Source organism: Eschscholzia californica, unplaced genomic scaffold (genome assembly GCF_041429995.1).
Source record: "Eschscholzia californica isolate CP2 unplaced genomic scaffold, dmEscCali1.0.p SCAF_2, whole genome shotgun sequence".
Taxonomy (NCBI): domain Eukaryota; kingdom Viridiplantae; phylum Streptophyta; class Magnoliopsida; order Ranunculales; family Papaveraceae; genus Eschscholzia; species Eschscholzia californica.
This window is the reverse complement of record NW_028238309.1, coordinates 18,133,048-18,149,423: the sequence shown is the minus strand read 5'-3', so window position 1 is coordinate 18,149,423 and position 16,376 is coordinate 18,133,048. Positions and strand designations below refer to the sequence as shown.

General features: G+C 39.0%; 1 protein-coding gene across 1 annotated transcript; it reads left to right on the top strand.

Moving 5' to 3' along the window:
• The first annotated feature begins 1,015 nt into the window (after positions 1-1,015).
• Positions 1,016-3,975, top strand: LOC147556631 (DNA-directed RNA polymerase subunit beta). Its single transcript, XM_086657555.1, has 4 exons — positions 1,016-1,517; positions 1,828-2,272; positions 2,396-2,511; positions 3,409-3,975. Exons 1-4 carry the CDS (start codon positions 1,202-1,204, stop codon positions 3,828-3,830), a joined length of 1,299 nt encoding a protein of 432 aa, XP_086513681.1. The 5' UTR covers positions 1,016-1,201; the 3' UTR covers positions 3,831-3,975.
• The last annotated feature ends 12,401 nt before the right edge of the window (positions 3,976-16,376 follow it).

The window sequence follows — 16,376 nt, the reverse complement described above, 5'->3', positions numbered from 1 at the left end:
GTTTGAATACGATTATAAATATATTAAGACTTTAAATTATTTGAAATTTTATTTATTATTACAATCTTTACCATAACACGATTTTTCCGATATAAATTCTAAAGTTGGTTTATGAAAGAAATATGGATCAATTGTAAGTTATTCCTACGCTTCGACAAAACTACAACAATTTGATATATCTATGGTTTTATTATGCGATAGATTCGAACAAAAAAAAAGGGTGTTGAGTACGATTATAAATATATCAAGAATTGCAGTATTCGAAATTTTACTTTATTATTACAAAACAAAAGATAACGGTAGACTTAAAAAAGAAAATTTTATTTTCGTTGAACTTTTCTCTTTGAATGATTTTATTTATTGTCGTAAGTTTAGCATATTAATACTTTTACCTTTACCGAAGTGCCCCCACCGAAAAAATATTCTAGCTTCGCCACTGGACGTTTTCACTTAATTTACAACAGATCATGGTCGGCTGCGATTTGGGTCGTTAAATCGCCCTCAAAAGCTCGGAGGCAACGCCCTCCGTTAGATCGATCAGATCATGCCTGAAAGTAGCCTAACAAATGAAGCTCGGTGGTCGTTAGATTGATATTAGGAGATGTCCCACTCCATGCCCGACGCAGGTTTAACGAGATCTGTCAGATCTATCCTTATGCACGGACCGAATGTCACCCGTCCGATCTGGGCGTGCTCTCTTTGTGCAAATGGTCTCCAATCTAACAGTTTGTTATTGCCAATTAGTCACTCCATTAACCAAACATCGTCCAAACTTGTAAACTTGAATATGTCATTCATCCGGAATCGGATTTGAGCTATTCTTGACTCTAAGCTTAAGAGCTCGGCAAGACGAATACAATGGTTCATTTATATCTTCAGTTTAACGAGTAGAACCAATCTGAAGTTGACTCCGATTCTGACAAGGACTCCTTAATTTTTTTTGAGTTTCGACTAGGACTCTTCAAGCCCATTGCTTGGAACAACAACCTAACCGAACCGAGTATTTTGGTTCTGTGTATCTATAACGGGTTTTCATGTTGACATGGAATCGCTAATAACCCGAATCACCCCAATTTCCATGTCCGAATCACACTCCTCCTAATTTCACTCTCTCTCTCTTCTCCCCACACTTTCAGTTGTGAAAAACTCTAATTAACTGGCGAACTTAAATCTTCACTCATCATCTTCTGTTTTCAGAAAAATGCTAGAGAGAGCACTCTCTCTGCGTGGTAGAACTGCGCAGATTAGTGAAGAAGATGAAGAAAACGAAAGAGATGATGAATCTAAACCTAGAAAGAACGTCTCTCTCGCAATGAGAGCAACTAATCATCTTACCTACAAAATTGGTGGTATATGGCCTTGTCTTCTCCTTATGTTTCTACTTATTCTCATTTTCTCTCTCTTCATTCGCTCTCGCAATCTCGTTTGTATCTCTTCAAATGAATCTTATTATTCTCGGAGTGTCATTGGCGTTGATGGGCTTGATTCTGATTTTGGTACTCTTGGTGTTCCTTGGTGTAAGTATCTCTCACTCAGATCTCTTAATTTTAATTAACCATCTTGTACATCTAGATAGATTCTTGTTATGCATTTTTTTTTCTAGGGTTTTTGTTAGATTTGAGAAATGAAGCTTCGATCTCTATTCTAGGGTTTCTGATAGATCTCATGGTGTCCTATTTACTAAATATCTTGATTCTTTTTTCTCTAGTTTTTTATTCATTTAGCATTTACAGAATGTTGTTCTAAAATAGAATTAACTGGATAAATTAATCCACCTTAAAGAAATGAGATTTGGGTATCCATTTAAGTTCTTCTCCTTGTCAAAAGGCAGATCGAAATTGGGAAGAACAGTTGAATGGACATCCAAGGATTTATTGAAGGGCTTGGAAGAGTTTGTACCGATATATGAAACCCGTCCGATCAAGAACAATATGTATGGAATGGGTTTTGATCACAGCTTTGGACTATGGTTTATGGCTCGGTGGCTTAAACCTAATCTTATGATAGAGAGTGGAGCTTTCAAGGGGCATTCGACTTGGGTTCTTCGACAAGCGATGCCAGAGACTCCAATCTTGTCGTTTACCCCTCGGCACCCAGAGAAGTACCTCAAGAAAGGCCCTGCTTATGTTGATGGAAATTGTACTTACTATGCTGGTAAAGATTTCGTTGATTTTGGAAATGTTGATTGGAAGAGTGTAATGAAGAAGCATGGAGTTTCTGATTTAAGTAAGGTTCTGATCTTCTTTGATGACCATCAGAATGAACTGAAAAGGTACATTTTCATTGTAGTATAGTCATAAATCTTGATTACTTCAGTTCAGTTTGGTTTCCTAATTATTAGCAGTTCTAGTATAAATTGCAGTGTGAAATTTTATCTTTGTATTTGTCTGAATAGACTGAAACAGGCCTTGAAAGCTGGATTCCGGCATCTGATCTTTGAGGATAATTACGATACTGGCACCGGCGATCATTATTCATTGAGACAAATATGTGATCAATTCTATATAAGAGGTGTGCACTCGTCCATTAATTCTTGCGGATATAGAACTGATATGAAACGTAGAACCTTTATCGTTTTTCCAATAGATAAAACTAGTGATGATACATGTTTCAGAAAAGAAGAATTAATATATTATATACATATATATATATATATATATATATATATATATATATATATATATATATATATATATTCAAAGAAAAGGGTACATAGAAATAGGTTTTATAAAAATGCAAGACCCAAACGAAGGGGAAAACAACACTCCTACCAAGAATTCACACTCACAGAGTTGTGATAAAGTCCTCCGAATTATAAATCTCTCTAACCCGAAAGGGCCCCAACTATTTTGCTTACACCAAAGTGGAAAAGAAGTAGACACGCCAACTTTACTTCTGATTTGAACGAATCACATCACCACATGAGGAGTAATTATCCAAATTTTCTTATCTCCCTTTGGCAATCCCTGCCCTCAAGAACAAGCTCAAATTGTGGACGTAACCCAAGACCCTCAGACGAACGCAAAGAGGAACTCTATTTCTCTAAGCAAGAGAGCGAAAAACCAAAATAGTATTTGTGATGCAACATTGTCCGTGTATTTTATTTTCTTGAACTTAATAAACTAAGGTGATTTTTTATCTGCCCAAGTAAGATACTAACATTTATGCTCCTGCTGTCTTAAAAAGTATTTGAGCAAGATGTTAGAAGTTAAGAGCAGTAGCACTTTCAATTATTTTGATGTCAAAGCTTTTAGGAATTTCCTTAAATTTTATGTACACATATGTGTGTATGTGTGTGTGTGTGTGTGCGCACGCGTGTGTCAAGTAAGTGTTGAAGAGACAAGCGAACCATGATTTTGAGCTTCTAGAAATTGTTTTTATATGATATTGAGCCTTCATATTTTGCAGGTGGAGGACATAGCTGTTTTAAAGATAGTGATGAAGCTAGGATAAGGATGAAAAGGAAGAAATTCTGGGAGAAAGCAGTTGATGTAGAAGAACTATGCGGACCTGGGGAAGCATGGTGGGGTGTAAGAGGCCATATGAGGGATGATTTTAATCACAGTAGTAAAGCAATTTCACTGTCTCAACATTTTCAGAACAGTAGGTTTGTTGAATCTGTTCTTGATATCTATTGGGAGCTACCTCCGGCGGCTGGACCTTCTCTTACTCATCAAACAAGATATGATCCAGCCCGTGTACCCAACCCAATTGTTGAAGATGGTCGATTTGGGTTGTTTCAGAAGCTCGGCTTGAACCGAATTGAAACTTCTGTCTTCAATGGATACACTCAGATGGTGTATCTTCAAATTTCAGACTCAACGTCTTAAAATTTTATGTCAAAATTTAGATTTAGCAGATGTTTTGCCTTTACTGCACGAATTATGAGATTCATTAATGTGCCTGCATTTCCTCTTGTTTACTTTGTAAATGAATTGGTTATTTATCTCAGTTAGTGTCTAATTTTTGTGTCAATTCTCTTTTATCGATTTTGATATAGAGGGAGATGATCGTCCGAGCAGCCCGTGTTTTGATTTATGGTGTAATATGAGTGTGAGAAGTTCCTTAATGTACGTACTTTTAATTATGAGTTTTACCCATTAGTTTTGGAGGGGGGAGCACCTTCTCTTAGTTTGCAGAGTGCACCCAGTGTATATTCAGAGATTGTTCTAAGGGTATAAAGCTCAACTCGAAGTCCTTAGAGTTTGAAGCACTCTTCTGTCTTTGAACTTATTTAATAAGGTTTGTTACTCTATATTGTTTAACCATATATGCAGTAAAATCCGCGTCTAGGCGCCGAGCGACTGAAGCCGAAATCGTTTTCAAATTAGCTGGCGCCCAGGCAGCCGAGTCGAGCTAGGCGGCGCCTAGCTCGGTCGAGCAGAACTATGTTTTTTTTTATTTATTTATTTTCAACAATCAGTGTTTTCTAGGGTTTTATCTCCTCTTTCTCTTATCCAAGTTTCTAACAGCAGCTGCCAACCACCGGTAGCCTAGTTGGTTAGTGCATATACTCTGCAATGCAGAGGTCCCAGGTTCGATCTCATGGAAGTGCAAATCCATGAATATTGAACTTGATAGTTTATGTAGGCTTTAGGCCATATCATTCGTCAAGCTATAGGCCATTTACGTCGGGCTTTAGGCTCAATAGTCATATCACATCGTCTCGATGTGTCAATGCCTTTAACGACTAACGTAGATCGTAGTCGATTTCTCAAAAAAAAATATTTCTAACAGCAGGCGAAGAAAAAAGGACCAAGCCACCTTTGAAGCTTTATCTTCTCCATGTTGGCATAATCCCTCATTGCTTGTGGAAGGAGCAGGGGGTGAGTTTATAAGTGTGAGAAAAACCTTACATCTCGAGCTAGCTTTTGGTGTGAGAGAGGTCCAAGACCACCCAAGACTGGTATCAGAGTTTGGGTATAACAAGAATCAATGTGTGACGAGGATTGAAGGTAAGGGGGTGAGTTAATAAGTGTGGAAGAAGCCTCTCCTCTCATGTATTTAGGGTGTACTTTATTCTATTTCTAGAAGTCCTTAGGTGAGTTAACAAGTGTGGAAGAAGCCTCCGGTCTCATGTATTAGGGTTTACTTTATTCTATTTCTAGAAGTCCTTAGTCATTTCTAATGTAGTCCTCATCTATATCAACATCCCAGATTGAAATACAATTCCCGTTATACAAAATACAATATATTTGATCTCGAATGTTGACTTGTAGATATGTCACCTTCTCACAAATAATAATAATTGGTCCACCCTCATTTCTATTATACAAAATACAATATATTTGATCTCGAATGTTGACTTGCAGATATGTCACCTTCTCACAGAAAATGATAATTGGTGCACCCTCATTAAATCTATTTCTATTATGCAAAAGAACCATGATACATGTTCAACAAAAAAAAAAAAAACCATGATACATTACGATGGTCCCTTCCGTTTCATCTCAAATCATGACCGGTAGATTCATTATATCTGTTTCCTCTCATAATCTTAAAAGACAAAAAACGGTTTCAATCTTTAAAATTATATATTTTTAGGTGGTTGAACTACTACCAAATTAATAGGTGACGGAAAACATTTCCAATTTGTAGAGATAGAAAAACTTTTTGGAAATGATCATATGGATTTATTAATACGTACATTCCTTTTTTCGAGTATGTCCAGATTAAGAGACCCTGCTCTAGAGCGTCAATTCTATTTAAAAATGTGTTACTTAAGTTATTTTTTTTTCTTCATTAGTATAAATCCAAAAAGGCTCTTGATGAGAAATTGGATACATGAGCAATCACTGAATTTCCGGTTTACGGGAATTTGGCCAAAACTCCTTAAGAAATTATGACTTTGGTTAAAAAGGATTCATCAAAGTTTTTTAGGCTTCACCTCCCTGATGACAATTATGTAATTTTCAATTTCAGTAAAAAGACCAACCTAACCCTAGTATAAGAAAATACCTTGCAAACACCTTGCACTGCCTTGCAAACACTTTGCACTGCCTTGCAAACACCTTGCAGAGCCTTGCAAAAACTTTGCAGAGCCTTGCGAACACCTTGCATGACTTTTGCAAATACCTTGCACAACTTTGCGAACACCTTGCAGAGCCTTGCAAAGCTTGCAAATACCTTGCAGAGCCTTGCAAACACCTTGCAGAGCCTTGCAAACACCTTGCAATGCCATGCAAATGGTTTGCAAATTAGTTTTTGAATTGATTTAACATGAAATTTGTTACAAATTATTATATATTGTCTAATAGAATGTTGTAACGAAAAACTAGCTAAAACCCCTACAAATTCATAATAGTCATTTTATAAGCTCTAGCACCATCATTTTACATTTCTTCGAAAAACTTCCAAAACTTTCATGAAATTCTCAATTTGAACATAAATACCAATCATGATTGTCCAAGAAAAAATATTTCGCACAGGCATTTCATCTAACAACTTTATAGCTATTTCAACCAACCTAAGTCTTGTATAACCAACTAACGTTGCATTCCAAGCAACAACATCTCTTTCAAGCATTTTATCAAACACATTGTTTGCATCAACTATACTTTCACAACTTCCATATAAATCCAACGAATAAGTTTGAACATAAACATCAAAACTAACAAATTGTCATCCATCATTCATAACTCAATGAAAATAAAGCAATGAAGAAGTTGGATTATACCTTGAAACACTATCAAATTCTCCTTCCATTGAAAGTATATAAATTTTTCTCTCTCTAGAATTTAGAACCAAAAACTAAATCAAACCCCTTAAAAGCATCTTCAAACAACAAGCAAATAGATTAAATCACCAAAACCTAAAAACATCAACCTATCTTATAGCCAAAATCGATTCAAACCCCAGAAATTCTAATCGGCGTCGACAATCCAACTCGGTTCGTTCATGAGAAAAACACAAGTTCTTGATGTATTAGTTAGATTATTACTAGGTATTTCTAATTGAATGAAGAGTATTTTTGACTCTTAAAAATTTGGTGCTTTTAAAAATGTCCTTCAAACCTATTTTTATAACTTACTTGGGGCCTAGCTAGTTAAAAAGATGGGTTGTCTTTTTAACAAAAAAAATACAAGAAATTGGGCCGGAGGCCCAATTTCCTGTTTACCGTAACCCGTTTTATTAAGACTAACCAAAGAAAAGTTACAAAATGTAATAAAACTTGATCCACACATATGTGGTCTACATGCATGTTGTGCATAATTAGGCACTAGGGTATTAGTAGAACTAATTTGTTTCAACAACAAAAACCTAAGGGTCATTACTAACATTGGGGCTTGTGGGGGGGGGGGGGGGGGGGGCATGTGCCCCAATGTAGCCACCCCCCTGAAAACGTCAGTTTTTCTCTCAACAGTTGTGTCCCTAAAACCCAACAACCATGTCCCTAATGAATGCACTTATTCGATTTCTTTTTATAGAACCCAAATGAACTCCAAATTCGAATCCATTTCTTCCAGTGTTTAGACCATAGATAGAATATCATTTCAGAATAACAATATTGCATTAATTTTCAAAATTACTCCAGAAAAATTTACTCATAAATTTCATTTGTTTTATGGTCATTTCGAAATCCTGAAGTTCATAATACTAGTCAATGTTCGTCGTGGTCTTCTTCAACGTACCTGGGAAGGAGAACAAAGCCGTTGTATTCTGAGGCAAAACGTCGTTGATCTGTGGGTACACACATGGCGTAATTCGTCGTTACTCAAGAGTTTATCTCGTCTCAGCTTTTTCCCTTGTTTTGTATTTCGAAATGATTCTTTTGTTCAACAATTAAGAGGTAATTCTGAATCTCAATCTTCTTTGAATTTAAATTATATATAGACCCGAATCCAACAATCTAAAGACGAATTAGTTATATATTTGGGTCGACATATGTAATAACAATTAAGAGGAATATGGGTAAATACTGTATTACTTATCTTTGTGAATATGCTTGAACAAATTTGGTGGAGTAATCCAAGGTCAGTTTGACTATCCATGAAAACCCGAATTCTGGAATTTGGATTTCGAGAATAAAGTTTTCTTGTCCTAATCTAGTAGTAAAGTTTCATGCACCTAAATGAACATATAACTCTACATCCTTGAATTCATTGTTTGGAACATACAAGGAAAGGTGAGATTACATGGAAATATTGATGCACACATCCTGTTCGACGTAATGTCTGTAAGACATTTGCAATTCTTTTTCCGCTACAATAATGCATCTAACTATGGATTTAAATCATTAAATTAAATTATTATTATATACAAGTTCTTTGTCTTAATGAAATGAGTCGACAAGAAATATAGTGATGAATGTTCAAGAAGCTATCTTCGGGGTTTTCCTCGAAAGTTGTCCTGTTAGTCTCCATATTTATATCGGGACGTGGTCGATGGAAGTTCTGGAAGGAAGTAAGGTGCTATAAATTTATAAGATATGTTAACTCTATCTTGATGGATCCATCATAAATCAGAAAGTACACCATACGTGTAGTGTCCCTACTGATATAAGGGGTGCCTTTAGTAAAACGAATTTAATACCCCTAACCCTACCTCATCCTTTTCTTTTCTTTTCCTTTCTTTAGCAGTAGTCGTGAGTTGAAGAAGGGAAAGTGACTTAGAGAGAGAGAGAGTGATTTTTAGAGAGAAGAAGTGTGGGAAAGAGAAGAAGCTTCAAAGGGTTACTAAAGGGTTTTGATTTCTTCTTCATTGTGCTACATCTCAGGTAGGTTTCTTCTTCCCTAGGGTTTACATAGCCCTTTTCAATTTTAAACCTAGATTTGAATGGTTAGAACACTAACAACTTTAAACCATGAATTTTTGCTAGGTTATCATCAAATTAGTACCAATTAGTGATACAATAGACTATACCATGATTAGAAACTAATTCCAACAACAATAAAGTAACCCTAGAACATTATAGTTATATTAATGGAGTATACATATACCCGGACAGCAACCTAGGTTATTTAGGTTATACAAATATGGTATATATATACACCCGGACAACAGCCTAGATATTAAGAATTGTTTGTGTTTATGTTATTGATGTTGATAATTGATCGTATGAGATTATTTGTGTGATATTGGAGCATGAGTGCTACCAATAGTTGTGTGTGATATATTGCTTTAGGTTGTTAACCTAGAAAGCATAGGCTAGTCGGAACCAAGAATGGTTGGCTCGACATGTGGGTCGATTGCAAACACTAGTTATTTATGTGATATTAGATAACTTGGTGAACCATTATCTTGAGTTCCGTTAATGGATTAAACTAAGACTGGTTGGCTCGACATGTGGATCGATTGCAAACACGGGTTTGTCAATGTGATATTGGACAACCCAGTGGACCAGGGGTTTGAGTTCAAATATGGATTGTTGATTGTAATCCATAAGTAATCGGTGGTTGGCTCGCTTCCTGCTCATATGTGCTCGTGTTGCACGGATCCCCTTTTTGGGAGGTATCCATAGTTTATGAAGAGGTCTAAGTCGATGCAAACACAAGATCATTCTTGTGGACCACATACTTCTAGTTTGAGAAGTAATTACCAACTAGAGGTTGGCTCGCTTCCTGCTCATATGTGCTCGTGTTGCACGGATCCCCTTTTTGGGTGGTATCCTTTGTCTATTGAGAGGTTTAAGTCGATGCAAACACGAATGGCAAGTGACGCTATCTTGTGGACCTCAAAATTGGTTATGACCCTCCAAAAGGGAAGTTGTATTGTATGAATCCTTTCAACCGTGTAACAGGTTGACTTCAGTTGTGTTGGCACGAAAGGTGTAACATAATGGACTGTTATTATTGTTCTGTTGTTCGATACTTGGTTTTGTGTTGAATTGGTCTATTTGGACCTTATGTAATTAGAAATCTACTAGCTGGTTCTGACCCAGCCTACTATTTTTTCAGGTGATAGAGATCGGGGAGCGCCACCAGTTTGATCTCAGTTCGTCAGCTCGAAGTTTCTTTCTTAGTTTTCGCTTTCGAGATTAGGTAGTTATTTGGAGTTTCGCCTCCTAGACAGTTATTTATTTCATTCGGTATTGTCCGACCTACGTGTCGATGATTTAGTAACATTGTTGAGTTAAGAAAGTTTTAATGGATTTCTTTTAGACGATTTATTGATTCTTGAGCTTCACATTTGATATTATTTGTCTATTTTGATGGATATATCGACTATGTTTACTGTTCTGCAGAGAAACGCTTTGAGTCTAGGTTTTCATGGCGGCCGACGTGGAAATCTACATTTGGGGCGTTACAAAGTGGTATCAGAGCTCTAGGTTCATAAATCCTAGGGTCAATGTGTAGGGTTCAACCTTGCTAAGCGCATAGTACGTAGTAAATTTTTGTACGAAGCTCTTCACTGTCTACGTTTTGACTTGGTTTCTCGTTTGGATTTGAATAGAGTTATGGAAAGCGAAAGGGCTACTGGTCGTGGCAGAGGTCGTCGCAGTGCTCGCACCCGAGGAGGCGGTAGAGGTCGAGGTCGAGGTGCTCTACCTGAGGAAAGGGGTTCTACAGCACCAGAGGGTACACATGGACAGTCAGGGGGTCATGAGACCACAAATCCTAATCTGAACAGAGGAGAGACAGTGACCATTGATGCAGCCGCATTGCAAAATTTGATTAACACTGCAGCAGAGGCCCAGACAAGGGAACAAGCTCAGACGCAGAATCCGACACTAGAGAGGGGAGGTCCTGTGGTGAATCAGAGACCACCGACTGAGATGACATGGTTGAAGTACTACCATGAGTTTAAGAAAATGGGACCGCCAACATTTGATGGGACTGGAGGACCGGTAGAGGCATATGAATGGTGTAAGGAGATAGAGAGGATGTCGTGGCGTTTGATTGCTCTGAGGAATATAAGCAGCGGATGGCAGTGTTCCAGTTGAAGAAGAATGCAGCTACTTGGTGGGACACTCAGTCTAGGCTAGTGGATCCGTTGAGGTTCACCTGGAAAGAATTTAAGAAGGTCTTCATGGAAAACTTTATTCCTTTCTCAGCACAACAAACACTGAAGAGGGAATTTCAGGAGTTGAAGCAAGGGGAGAATCAATCAGTTTTGGAGTATGAGAATGAGTTTCACAGACTCTCCCTCTTTGCTACTCAACTAATTCCCACAGAGGATGAAAAGATCGAGAGGTTTGTAAATGGGTTGCGTGACAACATTGCTAGGTACATTGCTGGGCAACCTAGTTTCGACACCTATCAGAAGGTGGTTTCTTGTGCTAAGGTTCACGATGCTCGGATACAGGAGGCAAAGAAGCAGAGAGGAATCAAAGTGCAAAGCAAGGGTGAACAAAAGGGGAACAGTAGAAATTATGGGAAGGTTGGTTGGAATCAGCGCAACGACTATAATGGTCAGCGGGACGGTAAGATGCCTCGGGTCGAGGGAGGCTACAGGGATATGACAGTGGTGACTACAGATAGGCAACCGCCAGTGGCTAATGTTGATGGTGTGGGACAGAGACCATTTAGAGGGGTTTGTTTTAATTGTCAGGAAGTAGGACACAGGTCTTTTGATTGTCCGAGGAGGACTAGAGCTCAAACAGGAAATCAGGGGCGTCATCATGAGCGTAACCCGCAGGGCAGACCACAGGGACGTGGGCAACAACCACAGTTGAATGCCATCCTTCCTAGAGATGACCGCGCACCTACTGATGTGGTGGAAGGTACATTCCTTATTCATACTAGAATGGGTAAAATTTTATTTGATCCTGGTGCCATGGGCACATTTATCTCTATTTCTTTTGTTCGTAAGTTACCCATAGAGTTAGATCGATGTGGGAGATCTTTTTCGGTGTCTTCTGCTTGGGGTGGTTTGATCGTGATAGACCACATCTGTAAGGGGTGTATTATTAGATTAGGTGAGCGAGACTTCGCTGCGGACCTTTTTGTGCTTGAGTTGGTGCGATACGATGTGATTTTAGGCATGAATTGGCTTGCCTCATACCATGCACTTGTGAACTGTTATGCCAAAACAGTCACATTTTCTCTTCCAGGGGAAGAAGTGTTTACAGTGTCAGCATTGACTCGTCCGATGAGAGAGGTTCACTTGAGTAACGTAGAGCTAGAAGAGCATCCGGTAATGAGTGAGGGGCTTGATAGTATTGATGTGGTTAGTGAGTACCACGATGTGTTCAGAGATGTACCAGGGTTGCCACCACGCAGAGACGTTGACTTCTGCATTCAGTTGAAATCGGGTACTAAACCTATAGCCCAAACTCCTTATCGAATGGCTCCGATAGAACTGCGAGAGCTTAAGGACCAGATTCAGAAATTACTAGATCAGGGGTTCATACGTCAGAGTAGTTCTCCTTGGGGTGCACCTGTTCTTTTTGTTAAAAAGAAAGATGGGACGATGCAGTTGTGTATTGATTATAGAGAGCTCAACAAGGTTACTGTGAAGAATAAATATCCTTTACCAAGGATTGACGATCTGTTCGATCAACTGAGAGGGACCAAGTGGTTCTCTAAGATTGACTTGAGGTCAGGGTACCATCAGTTACGAGTCCGAGAGGAAGACATTCCTAAGACGGCATTTGTGACACGTTATGGTTCGTATGAGTTTCTTGTTATGTCTTTCGGTTTGACTAACGCTCCTGCAGTGTTTATGGACCTCATGGATCGGGTGTTCAGGGACTTCTTGGATAAATTTGTCACTGTCTTTATTGATGACATTCTTATCTACTCCAAGACTAAGGAGGATCATGAAGATCACTTGAGATTGGTGTTAGAGAGATTGATGGAACATCAGTTATATGCAAAGTTCGAGAAATGTGATTTTTGGCAAGAGGAAGTAAAATTCCTAGGCCATGTTATTTCGAAGGACGGAGTATTGGTTGACCCTTCTAAGGTTGAAACTGTGCTTAATTGGAAGCAGCCTACCTCGGTTACTGAGATTCGCAGTTTTCTGGGATTGGCTGGGTATTATCGACAGTTCATCAAGGGGTTCTCAAGTATTGCAGGACCTTTGACGAATCTTACAAAGAAGGGAGTGACATTCTCATGGGATACGAAGTGTGATGAGGCTTTCAAAGAACTTAAAACAAAGTTGACTACGGCACCGGTGTTGGTCATTCCAGAGAGTGGCACCAGATTTGTGATTTATACAGATGCTTCTATTCAGGGTTTAGGGTGTGTATTGATGCAAAAAGATAAAGTGGTTGCTTATGCTTCTAGGCAGTTGAGGCCACATGAGCAAAACTATCCAACTCATGACTTAGAGTTGGTAGCTATAGTGTTTGCTTTGAAGATTTGGAGGCACTATCTGTATGGTGAGAAGTTTGATCTCTTTACCGATCATAAGAGCCTCAAGTATCTCTTCTCACAAAAGGAGTTGAACATGCGTCAGCGCAGGTGGTTGGAGTTGATGAAGGATTATAACTTCACGTTGCAATACCACCCGGGTAAGGCAAATGTGGTAGCCGATGCACTAAGCCGACAACCGAGGGGTATCGTGGCAACATTGATGATGAACCAGTGGAAGATGTTGGAGGATGTAGCAACATACGACATTGACGTGCTTGGGTCAGGAATTGACTCGTTATTTCTGGGTAGTATGGTTGTTAGACCATCTTTGTTGAATCGTATTGTGGATGCCCAAATTGATGATGAGTGGTGCCAGAAACAGGTTTCGTTAATGCAAGAGACTGAGACTGAGTTCAGTACCGGGCAGGACGGCGGATTGAGATTCCGAGGCAGACTATATGTACCGGCATATCCGGTCTTGAGACGGGATATATTAGATAAAACACACCGAAGTAAGTACACAGTTCACCCCGGGGGTAACAAGATGTACAAAGACTTGAAGAGGCAGTACTGGTGGTCAGGGATGAACAAAGATGTTGCGGAGTATGTGAGGAAGTGTAATGTGTGTCAGATGGTGAAAGTGGAAAATCGACATCCATCCGGGCTCTTGGAACCGTTGCCCATTCCGGAGTGGAAATGGGACAATATATCGATGGACTTCATCACGGGTTTACCGCGATCTATTAGAGGCTTTGACGCTATTTGGGTGATAGTTGACAGGTTGACAAAGTCGGCTCACTTCCTACCAGTGAAGACGACAGATAGTGGGGATCGACTGACACAGTTTTACATTAAGGAGATTGTCAGGTTACACGGAGTTCCGGTGTCTATTGTTTCAGACAGAGATTCGTCCTTTACTTCACGGTTTTGGAAGAGTTTCCAAACTTCTATGGGGACATCTTTACATTTTAGTACAGCTTTTCATCCTCAGACTGATGGGCAGACAGAGCGAGTTAACAGAGTACTTGAAGATATGTTGAGATGCTCAATACTAGATCTTGGAGGGAGTTGGCAAGATCATTTGCCTTTGGTAGAATTCGCATATAATAATAGTTATCAGTCTAGTATTGGCATGGCACCTTTCGAGGCATTATACGGGAGACCTTGTCGGTCACCATTGTGTTAGACAGAGGCAGGTGACGCTAAACTAGAAGGACCAGAGGTGATTCGGGACACTTCTGAGAAAATCGCTTTGATTCGAAGTAGGCTCCAAGCAGCTCAAAGTCGTCAAAAGAGTTATGCCGACAACCGACGAAGGGATTTGGAGTTTATTGTTGGAGATGAGGTTTTGTTGAAGGTGTCACCTATGAAAGGTGTTTTGCGATTTGATAAGAAAGGAAAGTTGGCTCCCAGATATGTTGGACCTTTCAGAATAGTTGAGAAGGTGGGAAAAGTAGCCTATCGTCTTGACTTGCCTACAAGCTTCACAGGGGTCCACGATGTCTTTCACATTTCGATGTTTCGAAAACATGTGAGAGATGGAGATCAACATTCAGTGATAGATTACCATGATTTGGAGCTCCAGCCAAATGTATCATACGAAGAGGAACAAGTTCAGATTATTGACCGTAGAGAGCATGTCCTTCGTCGAAAGACGATTCCCATGGTTAAGGTTCAGTGGAATCACCACAATGACAAGGAAGTTACTTGGGAGCGGGAGGATGATATGCAACTTCGTTATCCCCATCTTTTCCTCTCATCAGGTACGTTCAATTTCGAGGACGAAATTTCCTTTTAGGAGGGGAGATTGTAGTGTCCTTACTAATATAAGGGGTGCCTTTAGTAAAACGAATTTAATACCCCTAACCCTACCTCATCCTTTTCTTTTCTTTTCCTTTCTTTAGCAGTAGTCGTGAGTTGAAGAAGGGAAAGTGACTTAGAGAGAGAGAGTGATTTTTAGAGAGAAGAAGTGTGGGAAAGAGAAGAAGCTTCAAAGGGTTACTAAAGGGTTTTGATTTCTTCTTCATTGTGCTACATCTCAGGTAGGTTTCTTCTTCCCTAGGGTTTACATAGCCCTTTTCAATTTTAAACCTAGATTTGAATGGTTAGAACAATAACAACTTTAAACCATGAATTTTTGCTAATTTTTCATCAAATTAGTACCAATTAGTGATACAATAGACTTATACCATGATTATAAACTAATTCCAACAACAATAAAGTAACCCTAGAACATTATAGTTATATTAATGGAGTATACATATACCCGGACAACAACTTAGGTTATTTAGGTTATACAAATATGGTATATATATACACCCGGACAACAACGCTAGATATTAAGAATTGTTTGTGTTTATGTTATTGATGTTGATAATTGATCGTATGAGATTATTTGTGTGATATTGGAGCATGAGTGCTACCAATAGTTGTGTGTGATATATTGCTTTAGGTTGTTAACCTAGAAAGCATAGGCTAGTCGGAACCAAGAATGGTTGGCTCGACATGTGGGTCGATTGCAAACACTAGTTATTTATGTGATATTAGATAACTTGGTGAACCATGATCTTGAGTTCCGTTAATGGATTGAACTAAGACTGGTTGGCTTGACATGTGGATCGATTGCAAACACGGGTTTGTCAATGTGATATAGGACAACCCAGTGGACCAGGGGTTTGAGTTCAAATATGGATTGACGATTGTAATCCATAAGTAATCGGTGGTTGGCTCGCTTCCTGCTCATATGTGCTCGTGTTGCACGGATCCCCTTTTTGGGAGGTATCCATAGTTTATGAAGAGGTCTAAGTCGATGCAAACACAAGATCATTCTTGTGGACCACATACTTCTAGTTTGAGAAGTAATTACCAACTAGAGGTTGGCTCGCTTCCTGCTCATATGTGTTCGTGTTACACGGATCCCCTTTTTGGGTGGTATCCTTTGTCTATTGAGAGGTTTAAGTCGATGCAAACACGAATGGCAAGTGACGCTATCTTGTGGACCTCAAAATTGGTTATGACCCTCCAAAAGGGAAGTTGTATTGTATGAATCCTTTCAACCGTGTAACAGGTTGACTTCAGTTGTGTTGGCACGAAAGGAGTAACATAATGGACTGTTATTATTGTTCTGTTGTTCGA